General features: G+C 36.8%; 2 protein-coding genes across 8 annotated transcripts in view; one reads left to right on the top strand and one right to left on the bottom strand.

Annotated features, from left to right (window-relative positions):
* Positions 1 to 23,734, top strand: part of NUDT13 (nudix hydrolase 13) — a 438,779-nt gene that overhangs the window by 238,749 nt on the left and 176,296 nt on the right. The window lies entirely within an intron of this gene.
* The window catches only part of PPP3CB (protein phosphatase 3 catalytic subunit beta), a 56,574-nt gene that overhangs the window by 9,387 nt on the left and 23,453 nt on the right, over positions 1 to 23,734 (bottom strand). For 5 of the 7 annotated variants that reach the window (XR_014796863.1, XM_084904946.1, XM_084904949.1 and 2 more), the window contains exons 7-10: positions 23,598 to 23,675; positions 23,398 to 23,492; positions 20,513 to 20,638; positions 10,192 to 10,269 (exon numbers count right to left, since the gene is read on the bottom strand). Coding sequence is in view for 6 of the 7 variants with exons in the window: in XM_084904946.1 (XP_084761072.1) it covers positions 10,192 to 10,269; positions 20,513 to 20,638; positions 23,398 to 23,492; positions 23,598 to 23,675 (377 nt within the window). In the remaining variant the exon portion in view is untranslated. Of the gene's footprint in view, positions 1 to 1,557; positions 1,585 to 10,191; positions 10,270 to 20,512; positions 20,639 to 23,397; positions 23,493 to 23,597; positions 23,676 to 23,734 lie in introns of all 7 variants that reach the window. The other 2 variants (XM_084904945.1, XM_084904948.1) reach the window with 1 other exon arrangement.

Genomic DNA, 23,734 nt, shown 5'->3' with positions numbered 1-23,734 from the left:
CAAATATATACAAGTTCTCGCATCCCTAGGTGAGTAAGACACAAGGAGAGTGAGCAATGAGAAAAGACTCCCTAAAAGATACCTAAAGTATCACCAATGCTTCATTTCTTTTATTTTTTTATTTGCTTTCTTTCTCTCCTTCCTTCTTTCCTTCCTTCCTCCCTTTTGAGAATTTTTATGACTTTATTTGAGCCAAAAATGAGGACAATTGCTAAGGAGCAGATCTCAATGCTCTCTAATGCTTCATTTCTAAAGGGTTAGTTGTGCTGTCTATCACTGATAAAGAAGAGAACATATCAAAATAACTGAATATTTAGCTGATGAAACACTAAAAAGAACAACATCAATCTCAGTCCTGTCATCTCATATTCAGCATCTAGAATCACTCGGGACCCAAGAGTATGGTTTCTTAGAACTGTGCTTCAGCATGATGAAAACACACATAGGGAAGCACCATGGTTGAGGAGAAAGTTAAGGAAAGGTTAAAGACACTGGACCAAAAGGGGCCTTAGGTATACAATGGTCTGAACAATCATAGTCTTCTGGGCTAGAGCAACTCATTTAAAATTCATTCATCCCACAAACACATATAATTAAAAACTATGATGATGACTGGACCTTACTGCAAGGAAACAGAAAAGACATCCAATTTCAAAGATGAAAACAAGACACATTTTAGAGAAAATAGGCTCCATGACCATCTTTATGATGCTATAAAGGGCAATATTATGAGTACTGAAACTACAGCTTTTACAAGTCCAAACTGGTGTTGGTACCATGGCACCACACAGGTATTTTTAAGATGAAATAAAACAAAACAAAAAAAAAAACCTAAAAGTCTCAGAATTGTATAATATTGGAATTTGAAAAAACATTAAAGATATTGCAAAGTTAAATCTCCTCATTTTATAGACAAATAAATCAAGTTTACTAAGTATTTTACCCAAGGATATAAAGTAAGTCTGATTCTCCTAAAATAAATTAATATATACATTTTGTTTTAAATTTGACAAGATTTTTTAAATAGCTAGGAGAGGGGTATGGTGATGGCTGTAATAGAGTATATTGAATTTTCAGTCTTAATTTATATACCTGTAAAACTGAATGCTATGTAAACTAGAGATTTAAAATTTAAAAATTCACTGGAATATAAACGCATTGTACAAATCAGGGTTTTAAATCAGTCTACAAACACATCATGCATAATATTAAAGTAAATGCCCACAGTAAAATTACTTCGGGGAATAGACAGACAATCCAACACCCCTAATCATGCAGGGAAAAGTACAAAACATTACAAATAAGCAAAAGAATGAAATTTAAAAACAAGAGGAATGAAAAAGAGGGGAAAATATTTCCATGCACAGAAAGACAGATATCTTGGAATATGACTTCTAAAACATCAAATTCTAACACAGATAAAACTTAAACTAAACTTTCATAAGGCCCAAGAGGACTCTGCATAAAGAGTACTCAATGAATGTGCTGACTTACATGGACATGAGGACAACTTATGAAGTCATATTTCAAAACAATGTTACTCTGTCTGGTCTGTACCTTTTTTATTGCCATATATGAGCCGTTCTTCAGATGGAGAGTCCAGAAAAAAGGAAGTGAATGATGAAGAAAAGGTGGTTGAGACAAATAAAAAGATAGAGATTTAACTTGGCAGTGGTACTGAAGAATGAATGTAGAAAGAGAGAAAAATGAAGACCCTCATATTTGAAACTTGAAAAATGTAGTATTGTAAATAAAAGAGGGATGCCACTGTGTAGAGCTCTAAAGGAAAGATTTCTTAAAAGATATGTGTTCAGAAGAAATTATGGACAGAATGAGTATAATACTTGGTGAGAGTAGACAAATTAGGGACAAAAATACATGTGAAAACACATAAGACTGATAAAAGACTGTGCTAACAACAATTGCACATTTATATTGATACTCCTAAAGAAATCTATCACTCATGGAAGTATGTTAAGTGAAAGGTAATGACACAAATATGATACAAACTCATGTGGTTCTTCAAGGACACCAACATCTGCAAAATCTGTAGTATATACAGAGAAATGTAGGTAACTTTATTAACTACCTCCGTGGAAAACCTCACCCACTCCCAATGAAGGAAAGACTAAGCCTCCCGCACTTCATAACAAGAGCACACAATTTCTTGAGTCTGAATTGTAGAAACTTTGCTCACACTCAGGATCATTAGTATGTGCTTTTGGTTCCTAATAGTATCTGAAAGTTTGAGGGACATCTTTTTGCAGAAATAGTAACAGACTGTTTCAAAGCAAGTAACAGCTCTAAGAGCAGGCAGCAGAGATGTTCATCTGGGCTCTCCGTATCTTCCATTCTAATGCTGAATGAGATACATGATTCCAATTACAGGAAATGCAGTTTTAGTTTAGTAAAATTATAGTACATATGAGTTATGTATTTTCTTTACCAAACTCAAGATATCACAGTAATCAGTGTTAAAAAATTCTTTAATAATTAAATAATACCTCTAAAATGAATGCTATATACATTTATACTTGCAATGTTTATGCAAATATTTGACTTAACAATAACCCACACATACATTATTAAACAATACAGAAAACCAAAGACTATCACTTAAAAAGAAAAAGAATCTTATTCCTTCACCCAATTTCAAACCTGAATATGCAAAAATTACTCTTTCCTTCCTGCCACTGGGAAATCTCCAATCTTGTTCTCTCCCTTTTCCCACAGAAAAGCTAAATCGTAACAGAAATCCCTGCCCAGCCAAGTTTTATTTTTAAGTCGGATTTCTCCCCAGGCCCAGTCCATAGGATGGTTCCACTGCTGAAGAGAAAAAGGAGGAGAGGACAGAAGACATTCTATCATGGTGAAAGGAAAGCAGAAAAGATGGACAGAATTATGGGGGGGGGGGGGGGGGGGATGAAGAAATATGACTAAGAAAGGAAAATAAACCTACTTCCCGAAGCTCTTTTCCCTATCCCAGCCCAGTATCTATCCTAATTTTATCCCCTTTTCCTCATTCCTCACTGTTCTTCCTCCCCTAAACCATTCATTCCCTCATGCAGACTCCAAGAGCCACACTCTTAACATTTTCTTGGAGTCCTTGCTTCTAATACTTGAGTATAAGGTGAAAAAAAGAGGAATTCATTATATTTTCTTATAGAAACACTGTCATAAATAGTGCTACCAATTTTTAAAATTACTTAAGAGTGGGAAAGAATCTTCATCCTCTCTATTATTCCCTCAATCTATGAATGAGAAGATCCTGAGAAGTTAGGTAACTTTTCCAGGATTACACAGCTAGTAGTACAATGGTAGCTCTGAGACATCTGACCCACTGGTCCTTTTCACACTGCCTCTTTAATAATCAAATGTGATTCATCCCTGGAGTGTAAAAATGATATAACAAGTGCATGAATAAGCATAATTTATTATTGATAGGGAAAATATTGATAAGACACATTAAACCTCAAAACTATACTAGTATTTTATATTTCCAATCGAATTCCCAAAAAAGATTTATATTCATATAAATCATAGGTATTTAAACCACATACAATCCTAGATTTAACCAGAAAATGTTTTTTCCTTTTTATTACAGGAAGAGGAATGAAGCATTACCTCTCATTGCTCCTATTTAACAATATTGATATAATTTTTAAAGAATAAAAGGAAAAGGGAACAATATAGAAATTAGCGATATTTATGTAATTTTTAAATAATAAAAAGAAAAGGGAACAATATATAAAAAAATAATATCAGCTTTTTGCAAATGACAAGAGAGAAACAAAATACTAATTACCATAGGAAATAATTTTTCTGACCCAAGCTGTTGAACATTAGATAAACCCACAAATATGTAATTTCTTTATACACAGAAAATTATGCTCAGAGATAACCAGTTATAATAGTAATAAGAATATAAAATATTAAAGTATTAATTTAACTTGAGAATAACAATTTTTTCCCAAAGGAAAATGGTAATTTTAAGTAGAATAATTATGTATTAAATATATTAAATAAGATATTATAGTAAGTGAACTAATTATATAGAGCAAAAGAGCTTGATCTTAGTTTGGAAAACTAAATTTTTAAAAAACTTCCTAGATTTAGATAGTTTTGTATTGTTTTTGTTAATCCTCACCCAAGGATATTTTTCTATTGATTTTTAGAGAGTGGAGGGGGAAGAGACAGAGAGTAATATGATTGTGAGAGAGACACCTCAATTGGCTGTCTCCCACACGAGCTCTGACAAGAGCCAGGAATAGAACCTGCAACCGAGCTATGTGCCCTTGACCGTAATTGAACCCAGGACCCTTCAGTCTGAGGGCAGACGCTTTATCCACTGAGCCGAACAGTCTAGGGCTAGATATATAGTTTTAATATAATTGCAATGAAAACTCTTACTAGGTATTTCACAGAATTTGGAAAATTAACACAAAAGTGTATCTGAAAATATTAGTGGGCTATGTACCAAAAATTATTTCAGTCATTATATCAATACCTATAACATTACGAAGTAGTTACCATTATCTCATTTGGAAGATAAAAAAATTGAGGTTCAGAAAGGTTAAGTAACTTGCCTGAGGCCACACAGCCATTATAAGGAACTAGAATCTGAACCCAGACCTGGCCTTAAAAAGATGGTAGCAGAACAGGGAAAAGAAATACTTAATTAAAACTATTTAAAAATTGTATGGCCCAGCCAACATGGCTCAGTGGTTGAGCGTCAACCTATGAACTAAAAGGTCACAGTTTGATTCCTGGTGCGGGCACATGCCTGGGGTGTGGGATCGATCCCCAGTGGGGGGCATGCAGGAGGCAGCCAATCAATAACGATCTCTCATCCACAGATGTTTCTATCTTTCTCTCCTTCTCCTTTCCTCTCTGAAATCAATAAAAATGTTTTTAAAAAATTGTATGGAAAAGAGAAATATGAAACATGTTAAAATTAAAAACTTGTACACAAACATGAAAAAGAGAGATAGTCAAAATAAGGAAAAATTAATACTATTCAGTAAAGCTCCCCCCCAAAACTGACATAATTTATTTTACTCTAAAAAACTAGAGAGAAAAAAAGCAGATCTCTGCCTGTCACCAACAGATGGCAATTGCAGACACTTGCACACTGACACTTTGAACAGATAGGCTTACAACAGGGTTTAAGAATCAAACCTGGATAAAAAAAAAAAAAAAAAGTGCCTTGAAACCAAGAAAGAGGCATAGGTAAACACCTAACCTGTTGCCTTGTACAACAATTTCAAAACCCCAACTGAAAGATATAACGGACATCATCCAGAACCACAGGAAGGCTGGCTGAGTGGAAATTCTACAACTAGAAGGAAAGAGAAAAGCACACTGAGTCTCAGAGGAGCTGCAGGAGGCAGAGGTACTGAGGCGCACACGGAGAGGACTGGCAACTGAGTGCGCGGCTGGCTTTCTCAAGTTGAAGGGAGACAAAAGCTCCAGACTGCGCTAAACTCCAGTTCTGGGCAAGACTCTGGGGACCTAGACTCATTCGGGGAGAACGTGGACTGTCTACAGCAGGCGGAACTTGAGGGCGGCTTTCTCTGAGGTCCTTGCAGCAATTACCATAAGACAGAGACACAGGGGCCTATTAGGGCAGAGCTGATGAGAAACCAATGCTGTCTACTCCGCCCTGAGACTCTACCCCATTCAAGCTGAGAACAGAGGCTTTGCAAGTTTTTTCCCAGCACTGAAGTTTTCCCAGCGCAGACACAGCTGATCCTCACAGCCAATTGGCCTGGAGGTCAATTCCTCCCAGTGATACCAACAACAATCAAGGCTTAACTACAACAAGACTGTACACACAGCCCACAAAGGGGTGCACCAAGAGTGTCAACCTAGATAACTGAGGAGGCTGAGCCACTGGGCCTTATAGGAAACCTAGCACACAAAGCCATTCTATCAACTCAGGGAAGCAGCCAAAATGTAGAGACAAAGAAACAGGTCACAAATGAAAGAAATAGAGGAAAGCAAACAACTGGATATAGAGTTCAAAACCACAGTTATAAGGTTTTTTCAATAATTTTCAAGAAAAGGCCAATAAATTTAGCAAGACGCTCAAGGATATGAAAAAGGACCAACTAGCCGAGACCGGTTTGGCTCAATGGATAGAGCGTCGGCTTGGGGATTGAAGGGTCCCGGGTTCGATTCCGGTCAAGGGCATGTACCTTGGTTGCGGGCATATCCCCAGTGGGGGGTGTGCAAGAGGCAGCTGACTGATGACTCTCTCTCATTGATGTTTCTGATTCTCTGTCTCTCTCCCTTCCTCTCTGTACAAAATCAATAAAATATATATTTTAAAAAAAAGAAAAGAAAAGAAAAGAAAAAGGACCAACTAGAAATTAAACATACACTGACTGAAATAAAAAAATTTATACAGAGCTCTAACAGCAGACTAGAGGACTGCAAGAATCAAGTCAAGCCGGGACCGGTTTGGCTCAATGGATAGAGCGTCGGCTTGGGGACTGAAGGGTCCCGGGTTTGATTCCAGTCGAGGGCATGTACCTTGGTTGCGGGCATATCCCCAGTAGGGGGTGTGCAGGAGGCAGCTGATTGATGACTCTCTCTCATCGATGTTTCTAACTCTCTATCTCTCTCCCTTCCTCTCTGTACAAAATCAATAAAATATATTAAAAAAAAAAAAAAAGAATCAAGTCAAAGAATTGAAATACAAAGAAGCAAAAAACACTCAACTGAAAAAGCAAAAAGCAAAAAGAATGAAAATAGTGAAAGGAGCCTCTGGGACAACATCAAGTGTACCAACATCTGAATTACTGAGGTGCCAGAAGAAGAGAGAGAACAAGATACTGAAAACCTATTTGAAGAAAACTTCCCCCACCTGGTGAAAGAAATAGACTTACAAGTCCAGGAAGCCCATAGAACCTCAAACAAAAGGAATCCAAAGAGGACTACACCAAGACACATAATTAAAATGCCAAAAGCAAAAGACAAATAGAGAATATTTATTGGGTCGGCAGCTAAGTAATTGCGGATTTTTTAAAGAAAATCAAAGACAATTTTTTCATGGAACTAAATAACTTTATTCTGTAATGTATTGCCCATTTTGATCAATGACCTTTTGCCATCTTTCAGGCAGCATCATAATCCCACGTTCAAAAAACTTCTGGTTTTTATTAGCAAAAAACTGAATCAGGTACGATTTGACATCATCATCATTATTGAAATTTTTACCATTCAAGGAGTTTTGTAAAGATCGAAACAAAAAGTAATCAGATGGTGCAAGGTCAGGACTATATGGTGGATGTGGCAAAACATCCCAACCAAGCTCCATTAATTTTTGCCGAGTGACCAAAGATGTGTGTGGCCTTGCATTGTCATGATGGAATACAACACCTTTTCGATTTGTCAATTCGGGCCACTTTTCTTCAACTGCATTGTTTAATTTCGTTAGTTGTTCAATGTAGACATCAGAATTGATAGTTTGGTTGGGTGGTAAGAGTTCAAAGTAGACAATTCCTTTGTAATCCCACCAAACTGATAACAAAGCCTTCTTTTGATGAATATCAGCTTTTGATGTTGTTTGAGTTGGTTCACCTGGCCTGCTCCACGATCTTTTCCGCTTGATATTGTTGTAAACAACCCATTTTTCATCGCCAGTTATCAGTCGTTTTAAAAATGGATCATTTTCATTACGTTTCTTTAGCAAATCGCAGCTGCTAATGCGTTGCGTTAACTGTGATTCTTTCAGTTCGTGAGGAACCCATGTATCGAGTTTTTGAACATAGCCAAGTTGTTTTAAGTGATTTTCAATGCATGTATGTGATACATGAAGCTTCTCTGCAATCTCACGTGTTGTACTGTGACAGTCCGAATTGATTATTGCTTTGATTAGGGCGTCATCAACTTCAACTGGACGACCAGAGCGTCTTTCATCTTTGAGTGAAAAATTACCAGAACGAAATTTGGCAAACCAATTTTGACACTGCCGTTCTTTTAAGGCTTCGTCACCATAAACAGCACATAACTTTTTATGAGCTTGTGATGCGTTTTTCCCTTGCGGAAATAAAAAAGCAAAATATGACGAAAATGTTCCTTTTGATTTTCCATTTTTCAACGAACGCCAAACAAAAACTACAAAACAGATCAAAAAACTTTTTTTACTGATTAACAGCTGAATAGCCAACTATCAAATACAAAATGTGTTTTACATTTGTACTACGTCTGCAAACCTAAAAATTCAACTGAAGCCATATATGTGTGAAACCCGCAATTACTTAGTTGCCGACCCAATAAAACAGCAAGAGAAAAACAGTTACCTACAAGAGAGCACCCATACGACTGTCTGCTGATTTCTCAACAGAAAGTATGCAAGCTAGACGGGAGTGGCAAGAAATATTCAAAGTGATGAATAGCAAGAACCTACAACCAAGATTATTCTACCTAGCAAAGCTATCATTCAGAATTGAAGGGCAGATAAAGAGCTTCACAAGATAAGAAAAAGCTAAAGAAGTTCATGGCTGCCAAACCAGTATCATATGAAATGCTGAAAGGTATTCTGTAAGAAGAGGAAGAAGAAGAAAAAGGTAAAGATAAAAATTATGAACAACAAATACATATCTATCAACCAGTAAATCTAAAAATCAAGTGAATAAAAAAATCTGAGGAACAGAATAAACTGGTGAATACAATAGAATCAGGGGCATAGAAAGAGAGTGGACTGACAATCCTCGGGGGGAAAGGAGTGTGTGGGGTGCAGGAAGAGACTGGACAAAAATCGTATACCTATGGATGAGGATAGTGGGGGGTGGTAAGGGCAGAAGGTGGGTGGGAACTGGGTGGAGGCGAGCTATGGGGGGGGAAAAGAGGAGCAATTGTAATAATCTGAACAATAAATATTTATTAAAGAATCAAACCTGTTTGTAAATATAGAAATATCAAAATAGGTTTTATTCAGATTTTATTTGATAAGGGGTCAACTGAAATGGATGGTTTACACTGTTAGAAAAGTAGACAGTAATTTCTTCCCTGAATTTCAATGAACTGTAAATTAAGCCAACTATAATTTCTTTCTATACAGCCACCAAGCAAAATAAGTAAAAATGAGCAAAATCCAATGAGGTGGGCCTGTGGAGAAATAGATTAGTGGATTCATTGCTAGAAGCACTTCATACTGGTTCAATTCTTCTGCAAAGTAATCTGGCAATTCATAGCTAAAATTTATATTCTTTAGTCTATAATTCTCTTCTAGAAATTTATTCCAAGAAGGAAAATAAAAATTATTGTACAAATATGTTTACTCATAATAAGGATAACTCAGAATTACCCAAATGCAAAAGCAAAAACAAAATTAACTATGAAAACTATTATATATTAATAAACTTAGAAAAAGTTATTAAATTTTGCCATTATACAAACCATATTTAATGCATGGGAACATTTTATGTACTATTTATAACTATGAAAAGTATGCTACAACAAAGATATGAAGGGATATGGAAGAAAATAAAGTTTTTAGCTTATAAGTTATTTATGTCCTTATTTATTCAGTGAATTAAGTTTACAGAAATATTTAAATTTAAAAGTTTAAAATAAAATTTTCAAAACTAAAATAAAATGAATTTTGTTCCTGCGGTTTTAATTTATACTACAAATGCACATTAGGTACATAGGCTGGTTGGCTTTCATAAGAACTAACAGCCATGTACTAGTATAACTTTGTTTCTATGGAAAATATGCTTTCTGAATCTCAAACTAAACATGTGATTTCTTAGAATATAACAACTCACTGATAAGTTGGGACAGCCTACTTTTCTTTTTGGAAATAAGTAGTAACAACAAAATTCTGATGCACTAAGCAATATTATGACAATAAAACAAAGGGAATTTTTATCCTTCCTTCTCTAAGCAGTGTCTATATTCATGAAGAATGACATCCTTTTACACCTTCAGTTTTCCTTTCCTTCTGTTATTTCTTCCAAATTCTTTCCCCAAAATTTACCTTCTTCCCCATACAAACAAAAATAAAATCATTGAAGTTATTTTAAAAATCTTAAAATAATATCAGAAAAAGTGACCATTGCTTATCAAATGACGTAGTCATTTGAGATCAATGACTACATTTTGCAAAAGAGTGTGTACTAAAGCTGGCAGTTCAAAAGATATCATTTCACAATGAAAAAATAGTAAAATGAATAATCATACCATCAAATTGGTCTTCACCTTCAGTCATCAGTTCATCATCAGAGCAAATACTCAGAACATTTACCAACATTTCTGTCACTATTCCAAAGGAAAAGAAGAAAACACAAAGTTACACATTTACTGCTTATATTCAACTGTCTGTATATATATACATATACATATATAAATATTCATATATAAATACAGCAATTATTTATATAAATGGTCAAATGATTAACCCTAAACTAACACATTCTGGTAGCAGGAATGTCAAAATTAAAAGACATAAAGGCTTTCAAAATGAAACAAATTCAAAATTCAATTTCTTTATGGAATAAATTTTTAGGTCTCTCAGAGGAAAAAAAAGACCTATAGAGATAAAAAAAAATCTACATATATACATTTAAATTCTTCACTTATGGATTTAGCATTAAGGAGTACAAAAAACATCATAGCAATTTCACTGTTGCAAAAAAGTCCTAGGACTCAATCTGTTTTTTTTTAATTATTTCTTTTAATTTAAATTCTTTATTGTTTAAAGTATTACATGTATCTCCTCCTCCCCCAGCCCCCACCCCCTATTGGCCTCTTAAAATCTGGCTCCAACAACTCTCCTGAAACTTAATTCTTAAGATTATCATTGACTAACGACCTGAATCCATGATCTATTTATAATGGGTTCTTAGGCTTAATCTACCTTTACCATTCTATATATTTTTCTCTTGGTTTCCAAAATTCTATTCTTATGGTTTTTCTACCTTTAGACTATCCATCTACCCGCAAATTTGGATATTCTGAAGATTCTCTCTGCAGTCATGTTCTTTTTATATACTCAAATTTCTTAGTGATTTTATCTACTACAATATAGTTTAAAGCAGGGGTCCTCAAACTTTTTAAAGTGGGGGCCAGATCACGGTCCCTCAGAGAGCTGGAGGGCCGGACTATATGAACTACTAATTCCTACTGTAACACCTTGGCTGCGCTCACTGCCCAAAAAACCGGGCGGGCAAGATCAGACTCCCCTGGGGGCTGCATGTGGCCCGCGGGCCGTAGTTTGAAGACCCCTGGTTTAAAGTATCAACTTTTAAAAGACAATTCCAAATTCTATATAACCAGCCTTGACCTTTCTTTCAAAATGGATTTCCTTGCTGGTTTTATTGGTAACCATCTTAAACTACTTGTATATTGTCTGTTTCTCCTTCTAGAATGGAAGCTTCACGAGTGCAAGCTGTTTTGTTTGCTGTTGTATCCCCAGAGCCTACAACAGTGGCCTGGCCCATGATAGGCATTCAATAAATATCTGACAGATGAGTAAATAAAAAAAGAAAAGTGTAATAAATTTCAATTAATAAATAAAAATGTCTATCCAATCTTCTGATGGCACCTAGAAATGGACAGCTCTGGGATTCATATATAAAAGTCCAACCCCTACTCTCCAAAAAGCTTACTAACTACTGAAGAATATATACGGTGTGTATTATATATGCATGCCACAGAAGAGGGATGAGCACAGCACTATAAGTATATACAGGTATGCCAAAGATATGCTAGGGCAGTGGTCAGCAAACTGCAGCTAGTGAGCCACACGCAGCTCTTTGGCCCCTTGAGTATGGCTCTTTCACAAAATACCACGTGCGGACATGCATGTACAGTGCTATTGAAACTTCGTGGCCCATGCGCAGAAGTTGGTTTTCGGCTCTCAAAAGAAATTTCATTGTATTATTGATATTTGGCTCTGTTGACTAATGAGTTTGCCGACACTGTGCTAGGGAAAGGAAAGCTTTTGGTAAGAGTCATGAGGTAGGGGTTTACTCAGGAAAGGGCAGATAAGACATTCTAAAACAAAAGTTAGAAAAACATGACGTAGTTATATAGATCAATGGAATACAACTGAGCGTTCAGACATAAAACCTCACATTTAAGATCAATTGATTTTTGACAGGGATGCTAAAAAAATTAGTGGGGAAAGAATAGTCTTTTCAACAAATGGTGAGGAGGAACTGAATATCCATATGCAAAGAATGAAGTTTCACATACCACTTCACATCACACACAAAAATTTACTCAAATTGGATCAAAGACCTAAACATATCTGGCTAGGGGCCCGGTGCACAAAATTCGTGCACTGGGGGGATGTGTCCCTCAGCCCAGCCTGCACCCTCTCTAATCTGGGACCCCTCAGGGGATGTCCGACTGCCAGTTTAGACCAGACCCCAGTATCAGGCCTAACCAACAATCGAACATCCCTCTCACAATCTGGGACTACTGGCTCCCAACTGCTCGCCTGCCTGCCAGCCTGATCACCCCTAACCACTCCCCTGCCAGCCTGATCAATGCTTAACTGCTCTCTGCCAGCCCGATTGCCTCAAATTGCCCTACCATGCCAGCCCTATCTCCCCCAACTGCCATCCCCTGCTGGCCTGGTTGCCCCCAACTGCCCTCTCCTGCTAGCTTGGTCACCCCTAACTTCCCTCCCTTGCAGGCCTGGTCCCCTACAACTGCCCTCCCCTGCTGGTCTGATCATCCACAACTACTTTCTCTGCCGGCCATCTTTGACTACATGGGCGTGGCCACCTTGTGCGAGGGCATGAAGATCAATTTGCATATTATCTCTTTATTATATAGGATAAGGGACTTGCATCTAGAATATATAAAGAATTCTTACAACTAAATAATAAAAAGACAAATAATCCATTAAAATGAATAAAGGAATCAAACATTTCTTTTTTTTAAGTATACTTTTATTGATTTCAGAGAAGAAGAAGAAGAAGAAGAAGAAGAAGAAGAAGAAGAAGAAGAAGAAGAGAGAGAGAGAGAGAGAGAGAGAGAGAGAGAGAGAGAGAGAGGGAGAGAGAGAGAGAAAGAAACATCAATGATGAGAGAATCATTGACCGGCTGCTTCCTGCATGCCCCACACTAGGGATCAAGCCAGGAACCTGAGCATATGCCCTGACAGGGAATCAAATCATGACTCTTGGTTCATAGGTCAATGTTCAACCACTGAGCCATGCTGGCTGGGCCAAATAAACATTTCTTCAAAGAAAATATTCAAATGGCAATAAACACATGAAAATATACTCAACATCATTATTCATTAGGAAAATACAAATCAAAGCTACAGTAACAGATAACTTCATATCCAATATGGTGACTATAATAAAATGATAAATAATAAATGTTGACAAGGAAATGAAAATATCGGAACTATTATACACTGCTGAAGGGATTGTTAATGGTACAGCTGCTTTGGAAGAGTTTGGTCAATCCTCTAAAGGTTAAACATCCATATGACTCAGCAATTTTACTCCCAGTTCTATACCTAAGAAGAATGAAAACATATCCATACAAATACTTGTACACAAATGTCCATCACAGCATCTATATATATAAAAGCCAAGCAACTGGAACAACCAGCCACTATGATGTGCACTGTGGCTGGACCGGCCAGAGGATGGGCTATGGGAGGTTGGGGGAACATCCAACCCCCAATCTCCCATGGCCCCTCCTGCAGCCAGCCCAGCCCTGATTGGCTCCCAACGGGGCAGGCCAGCTGGACCCCACCCATGCATGAATTCATGCACCGGGCCTCTAGTTATTCATAATATTAAAAAAGTGTAAACAACCAAATGTCCATCAGCTAATGACTGGATAAGCAAAAAGTGGTAGACATACAACAGAATATTATTTGGTCACAAAAAGGAATGAAGTAGTTATTCATGCTACAACAGGAGTGAACCTTGAAAATATTATCGAAAGAAGCCAGTCACAAAAGACCACATATTGATGGCATGATTCCGTTTATATAAAACTAGAGGCCCAGTGCACAAAATCTATGCACGCACAGGGGAGAAGGGGTCCCTCACCCTGGCCTGCACCTCTCGCAGTCCAGGAGCCCTTGGGGGATGACCTACCGGTAAGCCGTCCGTCGGACATTCTTAGGGCTGTCATGGAGGTGGGAAAGGCTCCCGCCATTGCTGCTGCACTCCCCCTTTTGGGAGCACATTGATCACCAGGGGCAGCTCCTGTGTTGAGCACCTGCTCCCTGGTGGTCAGTGTGCATCACAGTGACTGGTCGTTCTGCTGTTTGGTTGATTTGCACATTAGACTTTTATTATATACGATGTTCAAAATAGGCAAATCTATGCAGACAGAAAATAGATTAGTGGATGCTTAGGGCTGGCAAGGAGAGGCGTGGGTGAGGGTGGGGGAGCGAATGAGGAGTGACTGCAAATGGATACAGGGTTTCTTCGAAAAATGATGAAAATGTTTCAAAATTGTGTTAATAGATGCACAATTCTGTGAATATAATAAAAAACACTGAATTGTACAATTTGAACAGGTTAACTGTACAGCATATGAATTACCTCCATGAAACTATTATGAAAATATATAGAAAAAGTGTGAAGGCATGAAACTTAAAAAGAGCACAACACATTTAGAAGATTGGCTGTTCTGTGCTGTGTTATGGCTGGAACATAGAGAATATGAAATAGAAAGGCAAGAAATGAGGCTAAAGAGAAAGTAGGGAAAGTCCAAAAACCTTGTGTGACAGGTTAAAGTTTATCTTGAAAGCTACCAGAGGAAGAGGAAGCTGACGAGTAACATAAAGGATGTTTGAGTGCTAGTAAGAGCCCAGCTGGCCTACCTGGAATGGCTCAGTGGTTGAGCATTGACCTATGAACCAGGAGGTCACTGGTTCCATTCCTGGTCAGGGCAAATGCCCGCATGGTAGACTTGATCCCCAGTAGGGGGTATGCAAGAGATAGCCGATCAATGATTCTCTTTCATCATTGATGTTTCAATCTCTCTCCCTCTTCCTTCCTCTCTAAAAACATTGAAAGAAAGAAAAAATGTGTGTGTGTGTGTATGTATGTGTGTGTATATATATATATATATATATATATATATATATATATATATATATATTTATTTATTTATTTATTTTTATTTATTTTATTTTTTTTTAAGAGCCCAGCTAACACTAGAAATCAAAGGGTGGTACCTATTTATATGGCTGTATAAGTATCTTCAGCAGTTCTCTATACCCTGGCTATAAGAACAGAGAGAATGCATGGCTGGACTTTACTGGGGCTGAGTTATAGGACAAGCAAAATAGAAAAACATTAGATAAAGGAGTTCGAGGGTGTACTAAGAAGAGAGGGAAGGAAGGCTCTGACTAAAAAGAACAGACATGGTCAAAGGCTTAGTGATTCCAATGAAGCTTATATAACCAGAATGAGGGGTTACTATAATAACAGGGGTTTTCATCAGAGGGTGTCATAAAACATCCAGGTTATCTTTAACCATCCCCTCCCCTTAAACATGCATTAATGTTAAGTCTCACTGATTCTACTTCTACAATTCTTGCAGTTCTCCCTGCTTTCTATTCCTAATCCTACCTGAGCTTCATTATGTTTCCATTTGATTCTTGATGTAGCTTCATAACAGGTCTCCCAACCTTTAGTCTTCCTTCCAGTCCATTTCACCAAAATAATTTTTCTAAATAACTATCATGGTCATATTCTGTTTCAATTGTTTCCCACCATTTATTAAAGTTCCAAATTCTCTGTATGGTGATCAAGAGCCTCATGATCTAGTCATGACTTAGCGTTTCCTTATTTTCCTCTACTGTCCTCCATACATCTTACTAGCTAATCAAACTGAACCCCTCAACATTTGTCGGTGACCTTATGCTTTCTTGTTTTCAGACTCAGGTTCAGGAAGTTCTCTTACCTAGAACTCTCATGCCCATATGTACCAGCACAATTCTATCATTCTTCAAGTCCCAGACCAATGATACCTTAATCCCTCTAACAGATATAATCTCCTTTCTCTCTTAATTGTTATAAATCTATGCTTGTCTAAGCCGGGACCGGTTTGGCTCAGTGGATAGAGCGTCGGCCTGCGGACTGAAAGGTCCCAGGTTCGATTCCGGTCAAGGGCATGTACCTTGGTTGCGTGCACATCCCCAGTAGGAGGTGTGCAAGAGGCAGCTGATCAATGATTCTCTCTCATCGATGTTTCTAACACTCTGTCCCTCTCAATTCCTCTCTGTGTAAAATCAATAAAATATATTTAATAAATAAATAAATAAATAAATAAATAAATAAAAACTATGCTTGTCTAAGACTGCTCACTGTATTATAGTTTACCATTATGTAGCTTAAATCCCTTATTAACCTGCAAAAACCCATATCTTACTTTATTTTTGTATCCTAAGTACCTTGAAGAAAACACACTTTAAAAAAAAATCTGGTAAATGAATAAATCTTACAAATATGACTTTCTATAGAAGACCACAACTTAGTGAATCCTCTAGAACAGAGGTTCTTAAATTTGAACCAATAAACCCGAGGGAACTAACCAATTGACTTCAGATCTATGAGTGTCCTGAAAATGTTATGTGTATATACAAATGTAGGCATATTTGCACATGAATTTTTCTGGGTCAGAAGTCCCTAACTTTCATCAGATTCTCAAAGGGTTTTAGCACAGCCAGTGTGGCTCAGTGACTGGTTGACCTATGGACCAGCTGGATTCCAGGTCAGGGCACAGTTGGAGTGCTCGATCACCAATGCGGGTGCGCAGGAAGCTTGATTCTCTCCATCACTGATATTTCTATCTCTCCCTCTCCCTTCCTCTCTGAAATAGATTCTTAAAAAATGGTTTTATATTTAAAAATTAATGTTTTTGCAGTTACCTTAATCTAAAAAAGAGTTATTACTATAAATGTTTTTCCATTTTCTAAAACATTTATAGATACAAAAAAACCCAGCTGAGATTTGATTCAAAATATCTGAAGTGTGGGATGGGGAGCAATAAATGGGGATATAAATGACACAATATTGGCCATGATAACTGTTAGAGTAATTGGTTCATGGGAACTCATCTTATGAGTCACTCGGCCTTTGTACATGTTGAAAATTCCAACTTTATTTTTTAATGAGAGAGGGGGGAAAAAAGCCTCCAAAAGATTAAAAACATGGCTTGAATCAAACTTTAGAATTAAACTAGCCTCTCAGGAAGGCTCTGGCTTATGTTATTTGCTTTCCAGGAACTAGACCAAAGTCACACTGACTTATTTGAAGTAGAATAAATGAAACATCATTTGCTGCTTTCAATATCAAAAGAAAAGTTTTCTAGAATCAAGAAGGTAGTTAGGCTATCTAAACAACATGCACTAAAATGGAGAAATATATGAGTTTGAGAACATTTTCTTATTGTGCTCAACATTGTATATAATATTAAATTTTAAGCTTCACATTTTTATTTTTAATATTTTTATTGACTTTTAGAGAGAGGGGAATGAAGAAGAAGAGAATCATCCATCAGCTGCCTCCTGCATGCCCCCTACCAAGGATCGAGACCACAATCCAGGCATGAGTTCTCACTGGGAACTGAACCAGCAATCTTTTGGGGCACAGGATGATACCCAACCAATTGAGCCACACCAACCAGGGCCTAAGCTTCATGTTTTTAGAAAGACATGAGTAATTTAGAGCAGATTCATATATACAACAAAAATGGTCAAGATAAATACTTCCTGATCTTATAATAGACCAGAGGCCAGGTGCATGAATTCATGCGTGGGTGTGGTCTGGCCGGCCAGCCCCAATTGGGGCCTATCAGGCCAGGCCAGCTGGCCAGGGGAGGGACGCAAGCGTTGGCTGGCCTGCCCCACCCACTGATGAAATTCCAGGGGCAATGTGCATGTTAGACTTTTATTATGTAGCACTAGAGGCCCAGTGCATGAAATTTGTGCATGGAGGTGGGGGGGTCCCCCTCATCCCAGCCTGCACTCTCTCCAATCCAGGACCCTTCAGGAGATGTCCAACTGCCAGACAACCCTCTCACAATCCTGGACTGCTTGCTCCTAATCACTCACCTGCCTGCCTGCCTGGTTGCCCCTAACTGCCCCCCCTCTCCCCACCAGCCTGATTGCCCCTCACTGTCTCTGCGTGCCAACCTGATTGCTCCTAACTGCCCCCTCTGCTGGTCTAGTTGCCCCCAACTGCCGCCCCCTGCTGGCTTGGTCATCCCCAACTGCCTTCCCCCTGCTGGCCTGGTTGCCCCTCACGGCCCTCCCGCCAGCCTGGTTATCCCACGCAGCCTGCAGCTTAGTTGTTTGGTCATCTCTCACTAACCACCCCCCTGCCGGTCTGGTTATAGGCAGCCACCTTGTGAGGACATGAGGGTTAATTTGCACATTACCTCTTTATTATATAGGATAAAGAAAGTCCTGGATGGTGTGGCTCAGTTGATTGGACATCATTCTGTATACCAAAAGGTGGCAGGTTTGATTCCAAGTCAGAGCACATATCCAGGTTGTGGGTTCAATCCCCAGTCAGAGCCCATGCAGGAGGCAACCAATTAATGTTTCTCTCTCTTTCTCCCCCTTCCTCTCTCTAAAAGTAAAAAATTAGAGTGGCAAAGAAGAACAAATGATCACCTAGTTGCAGACTTCAAATGTAGAAATACTGACAAAAATCTATTCTCCATCTTCCTTTATGAGCGTTCAACTGAAAATAGATGAAATTTTCTCATTTTTCAACAGGAGTGAGACTACATGATTGTTAACTTCATCATGAGCTCTAAAATTCTGTGATCCTGGTGTTTTGGTGTTTTTTCCCCCCTTCGATGCCTTGGTTTTTTATAGATATATTACTTAAGAAAAACTATTCTCAACTATTTCTTTCCTTGTTTAAACACGTATGGCAAAATATTTAAATTAGGTATAAATGTTTCCTTATTGTGGAAGCATTAGAGAATCAAATTAGAATTTATAAAATATCCACATTCCTTTTACTTTATCCTTCCTACTCTCTCTATCCCACATTCTACTGATATTATCCCATTTAATAAAAGCCTAATATGCTAAGTGTCCAACCATTCTAACATTCACTATGATGTACACTGACCATCAGGGAGCAGACACTCCAACTGGTAGGTTAGCTTGCTGCTGGGGTCTGGCATTAGAGACTGGGTGAGAAGGGTCAGCCATGCCCTGGAGCCCTCCTGTAGTTCCTCCAACCCCTGATCATGCACTGGTGGGGTCCCTCGACCTGGCCTGTGCCCTCTCTCAATCCTGGACCCTCGGGGATGTAGGAGAGCTGGGTTTGGCCCGATCCCCGCAGGCCAGGCTGAGGGACCCCACCAGTGCACGAATCCATGCACCAGGCCTCTAGAATTAGAATAGTTGAGTTGCAATCTAGTGTGGAGATAGAATGAGCAAGATGAATTCTTAAATTACTTTAGCCTGATGATGCTATGATTGAACTATTTCTCATATACCAAAGATAGAAGGTTATAGTGTAATGCATCCCTTGCACCTAAGCCCTTTACTGGCCCCCTTCTCAAATGCTAATGTGGGTAATTCTATCTCTATTAATTTAATGCTGACCTATTAAGTAACTGACAAAGACCAAAGGCAATCTAAAAACAAACAAACAAAAAAAACACCTGTTTGACATGAACGGTTTAAGTATTAACTCTAAATTTTAGAACCAAAAATTGCCAGCAGAAATATCACATCTAAAAACAGAAAGAAACATTTTCTAACATGTAAGAGGTGAGAAAAAACAGAGAAGATTATAGAACAAAATGTTTTCCAATCATGTCTGTACTCTCATACTCTTCCACATATGGAAGCTAAAGCATTGCCTTGTGGAAAAATTAACACAAAACTGGAAAAGGAGAATGTGATAAAGTAAGCTTAAGAATCCTGTAGAACAAGAACAAAATATAGAAACAACACTTCTTAAATAGCATTTATCTTCTCTTTAAAAGCCTGTTAAGTATATACTAATAGATATCCTTCTAAATTATTAGAGAAGCACTACTAAAATTGCATACATACATGTTTTTATATGAAATATTAAGTTTGAACCTGAATTTTTCTTTATTTTTCTCAGAGTACAGATCTGCTATAAAATGACTAACACTGCCCAAAACAAGGCCTATTAAATTCTCCCATGAATTGCTGTGACATCTCCAAAATTGTTCAAACATACAACAGTGTCTTTTACAAAGCAAAGCTATCCCTCTACACCTTCATAAAAGATTTAAACTAAAGGAAAAAAAAGATAGAAAACCCAACAGCTGAAGACAACATTGGGCTATTTATAAGTCTTCTCCCAATCCCCCAGACACACTCCCATGGAGGCTGTAAACAGCTACGTAACTAAAATATCTCTGAGGCCTTCACATCCACACCCACTGACACAAGTAGAATTGTACCCACAGTGAAACTAGACTTCAGCTTCTTTAGTAAGTATGTGCCTGCAATAGTAAACTGGAGTAAATGTAACAGTAATAAAACAATTTTTTAAAATTAAAATTATACCTTTTTCTCCAACAAATGGTAAAGACCATGTGAAGACATCCATAAAATTGGGCAACCAGTAAGGATGTGGAGAACAGTTAAATTGTCGAATATTCATCACATTATTTTCATACTTTAATACAGCAGCTGCAAGATAAGTATAAATGTCAAATGTAACAATTTGTGTTTAGCTCCAAAAGTCTAAAACATATAAAAGCAGGAAAATATCTTTTTAATGGGGTGAGGAATCAAGGATGAATAGAACGAGGGCTAGTAGAGGGAAGTAAGCACTAATTTTTAATAACACTTTTTTTAAAACACTTTTATGTAGAGCATAGTCAGATTTTATTATTAATAAATCTTCTATTCTTTTTCAAATGTTTGTTTTACTTTATAGTCCAATGATAAATATGCACTTTTATTAAATCCAAAATTGTGAAAACTCAATTTATAGAGGAAACACAGAATGGCAATGAACAATTTTCTAGGTTTAAAAGTTCACTTAAGTTACAGAAATTTAAGAGGGTCTTTTTAGTTGTAGGCAACCTAAAAAGGATAGCCGAATGGTAATAAAGAAAAACAAAACAGAAAACAAAAAAATGTAGTGTGAAACATTTTATTTATAAATGTAAATATACTTATTTTATTTAATATGAAAAATCAAGTGAAACTACTACAAAAAATATTTACTTCATTTAGAAAAATAAACACAACCCACTAAAGTACCAGAAAAGGGAATATTATAACCAAATAACTCAAAGATAACATACTCATCTCAATTTTAGTTATCTTTCTAATGTTTCAATATGTTAATATAAATAATATCTTAAATTAATTGATGTATGTTAGATGAGCTAGATTCTAATCTAAGCTACAGTACATACTAGCTTCACAAAGCTTGGTAAATTATTTAATTAATCTATTTTTCACTTATAGAAAGGACTAGTATGTCCAACCTGCCTATCTCAGAAGTTTGTTTCAAGATCAGAAAATAATGTATTTTGCATGAAGATATATACAAGTATAAAATACTTTGCAGATATTAAAATTATGTGGATACATTTTTTTCATTTGAATAAAAAGCACAGAAACGCAAGTGTTAAATTCCAAGATTTGAGATTCTGGATAATATAGAATCACAACTAACATGTTTGTTTCTTTTATGAAATTCCCATGAAATAAAAAGTATTTTAAATTTAGCTTCAGAAATTAAAAGCTGATACCAAGATTTCAGCCTAAAAAAAAAAAAAAAAAATAGAGAATCTAGAAAATTGTCTTACAGAGAGAATGAAACATTACAAACATACGCATACCACATAAGCACTCAAATCATTAACACTATGTACAGACTCAAAACTACCAAGAGACATTTGATTTTGACAAGACAGATTTAATGGTTTGAGTTTCTTTTCTGAGTACTAAGAAAAGTGATCCCTTAACCTCCTGAGTCAAACTGGCAAAGGACAACTGTAAGGTAGCAGTCAAACGAGCACTGAACACTAGCTTCGCTAATACTGACAAGGGGAAGTCACAGCTGAGAAATGAGGGCACTAGAAGAAAGTTAAATGTAGCATTTGATTCTGTTCTTGAGAATGTAATCAAAACTTAAGGTTGGCTTCTCCTAAAAAATGAAGACATACCTCATTAGGTATCTTTACAAAAGTTTAAAAATTTACAAAGCAAAATATAATTTTAAATATTTTAGCACTGGCATAATTGTTAAGAGGCTGCATTGATACCAGCTTCTAAAGATGAGCAACTCAATTAACATAAACAGTTTGGCTGATTTGATAATTAACACAGTATTAAGTTCCTGCAGCACATTCTGTACCAAAGTTATTATATAGCATTCTACAGTTGACCACCTCTGGCAAATGTTTTAATCTTTTAACCATCACCTCCAATCATCCAAAGAACTCTTTCTCACTCTGCTCCTCTCCTGAACTCACACCAGGACCCATATTTAACAATGACCTCATTATCTCTCTAAATGTACTTTTATAGTCTGTTCTTTCTTCCTGGCACATCCACTCCAGTCTGATCCTTGAAACTATGGCATAGTACACTGAATTCCAGACACATCAAGAGAGAATAGGAGCTGACTTAATATCCTCTTCTGAAAATGTGAACTACGTAAACATACCCAAGCTAATCTTCAATGACCTTGGCACACACTTAACTAGATTAAAATCGTTTGATATCATCTGTCAAATAGTTGTGTTCAAAGTTAAGTGAAACCCAATAACTATTATGCATAGATCAAATTTGAAGGGAAGGAGGGGGAATGAAAATCAATGGAATAGAAAGTTAAAAAAAAAAGATTAAAAAAAAAAGTAAGACAAAACAGTAAAAAGAAAGGAAAGGGAAGAATGTATCACTGAAAGGAGGTCTGAGCAAATTAATCAAAGAAAGCTCAATTACAAATCTTCATGGGGCAGTGATTAGTCTGTGGAGGTAAAAGTAGGAAATAAGAAAGGGAAAGAGAACCTAGATCAGTGAACATAAAACAAGAAACATGATAAATACACAATATAAATACACACAATGGTCAAAGCAGCAGCAGTAGCTTTATGTAAATAAGAAAACATTCTTTTGATTATAAGGGGAAAGATTTAAGAAAGGGAAGTTTGAGAAAAATCATATTTGGTTTTGCTTGATGTACTTAACTCAGCATTCTTTTACAAGACAGCTTTGTAAGTAACATGTGCAATGGTTACATATGACTTAAGTTTTACATTTTGGATTTTTATTTCTTGATCTCACCCCTCCCTTATATCTTATACCTTTTTTATAAGATTTGGGTAGTTATAGATTCAAACAATGCCCGCTTTCTATTATATTTAAAAAAAATAAGTTAATTAAAATGCTAAGTTGTTTAACAATTTTTTTTATCAACAACATCTTACCTTTATTATTGTAGACATCTAAGTAATTAGGTGCCGAAAAAATTGTTATTAATGAAGGGAACCCTGTAGTTTGACTTTTTCTGTACATTCTATAGCTGCAAAACAAATAGCTTAATATGCATCGTAAAGCATCAATCATTGTTACTAAGTTTGATTTGTACATAAGGTGTTAATTTGGGTCAGGGAAACAGAATTCTTACCCTGCATCTTGAGCTTCATGAGCTCTAATAATCGATAACAAATTATTGTTTTGCAAAAATTCACATACTGCTGGATAGCTGTGGGGGGAAAAGAATAAATTAAGTAAAATAATGTTTTCTATGTAAAGCATATTCTA

Source organism: Pipistrellus hanaki (assembly GCF_964339955.1).
Source record: "Pipistrellus hanaki genome assembly, chromosome: 14".
NCBI lineage: Eukaryota > Metazoa > Chordata > Mammalia > Chiroptera > Vespertilionidae > Pipistrellus > Pipistrellus hanaki.
Note: the sequence above shows the minus strand (reverse complement) of the source record. Positions and strands in the feature narration are given on the sequence as shown.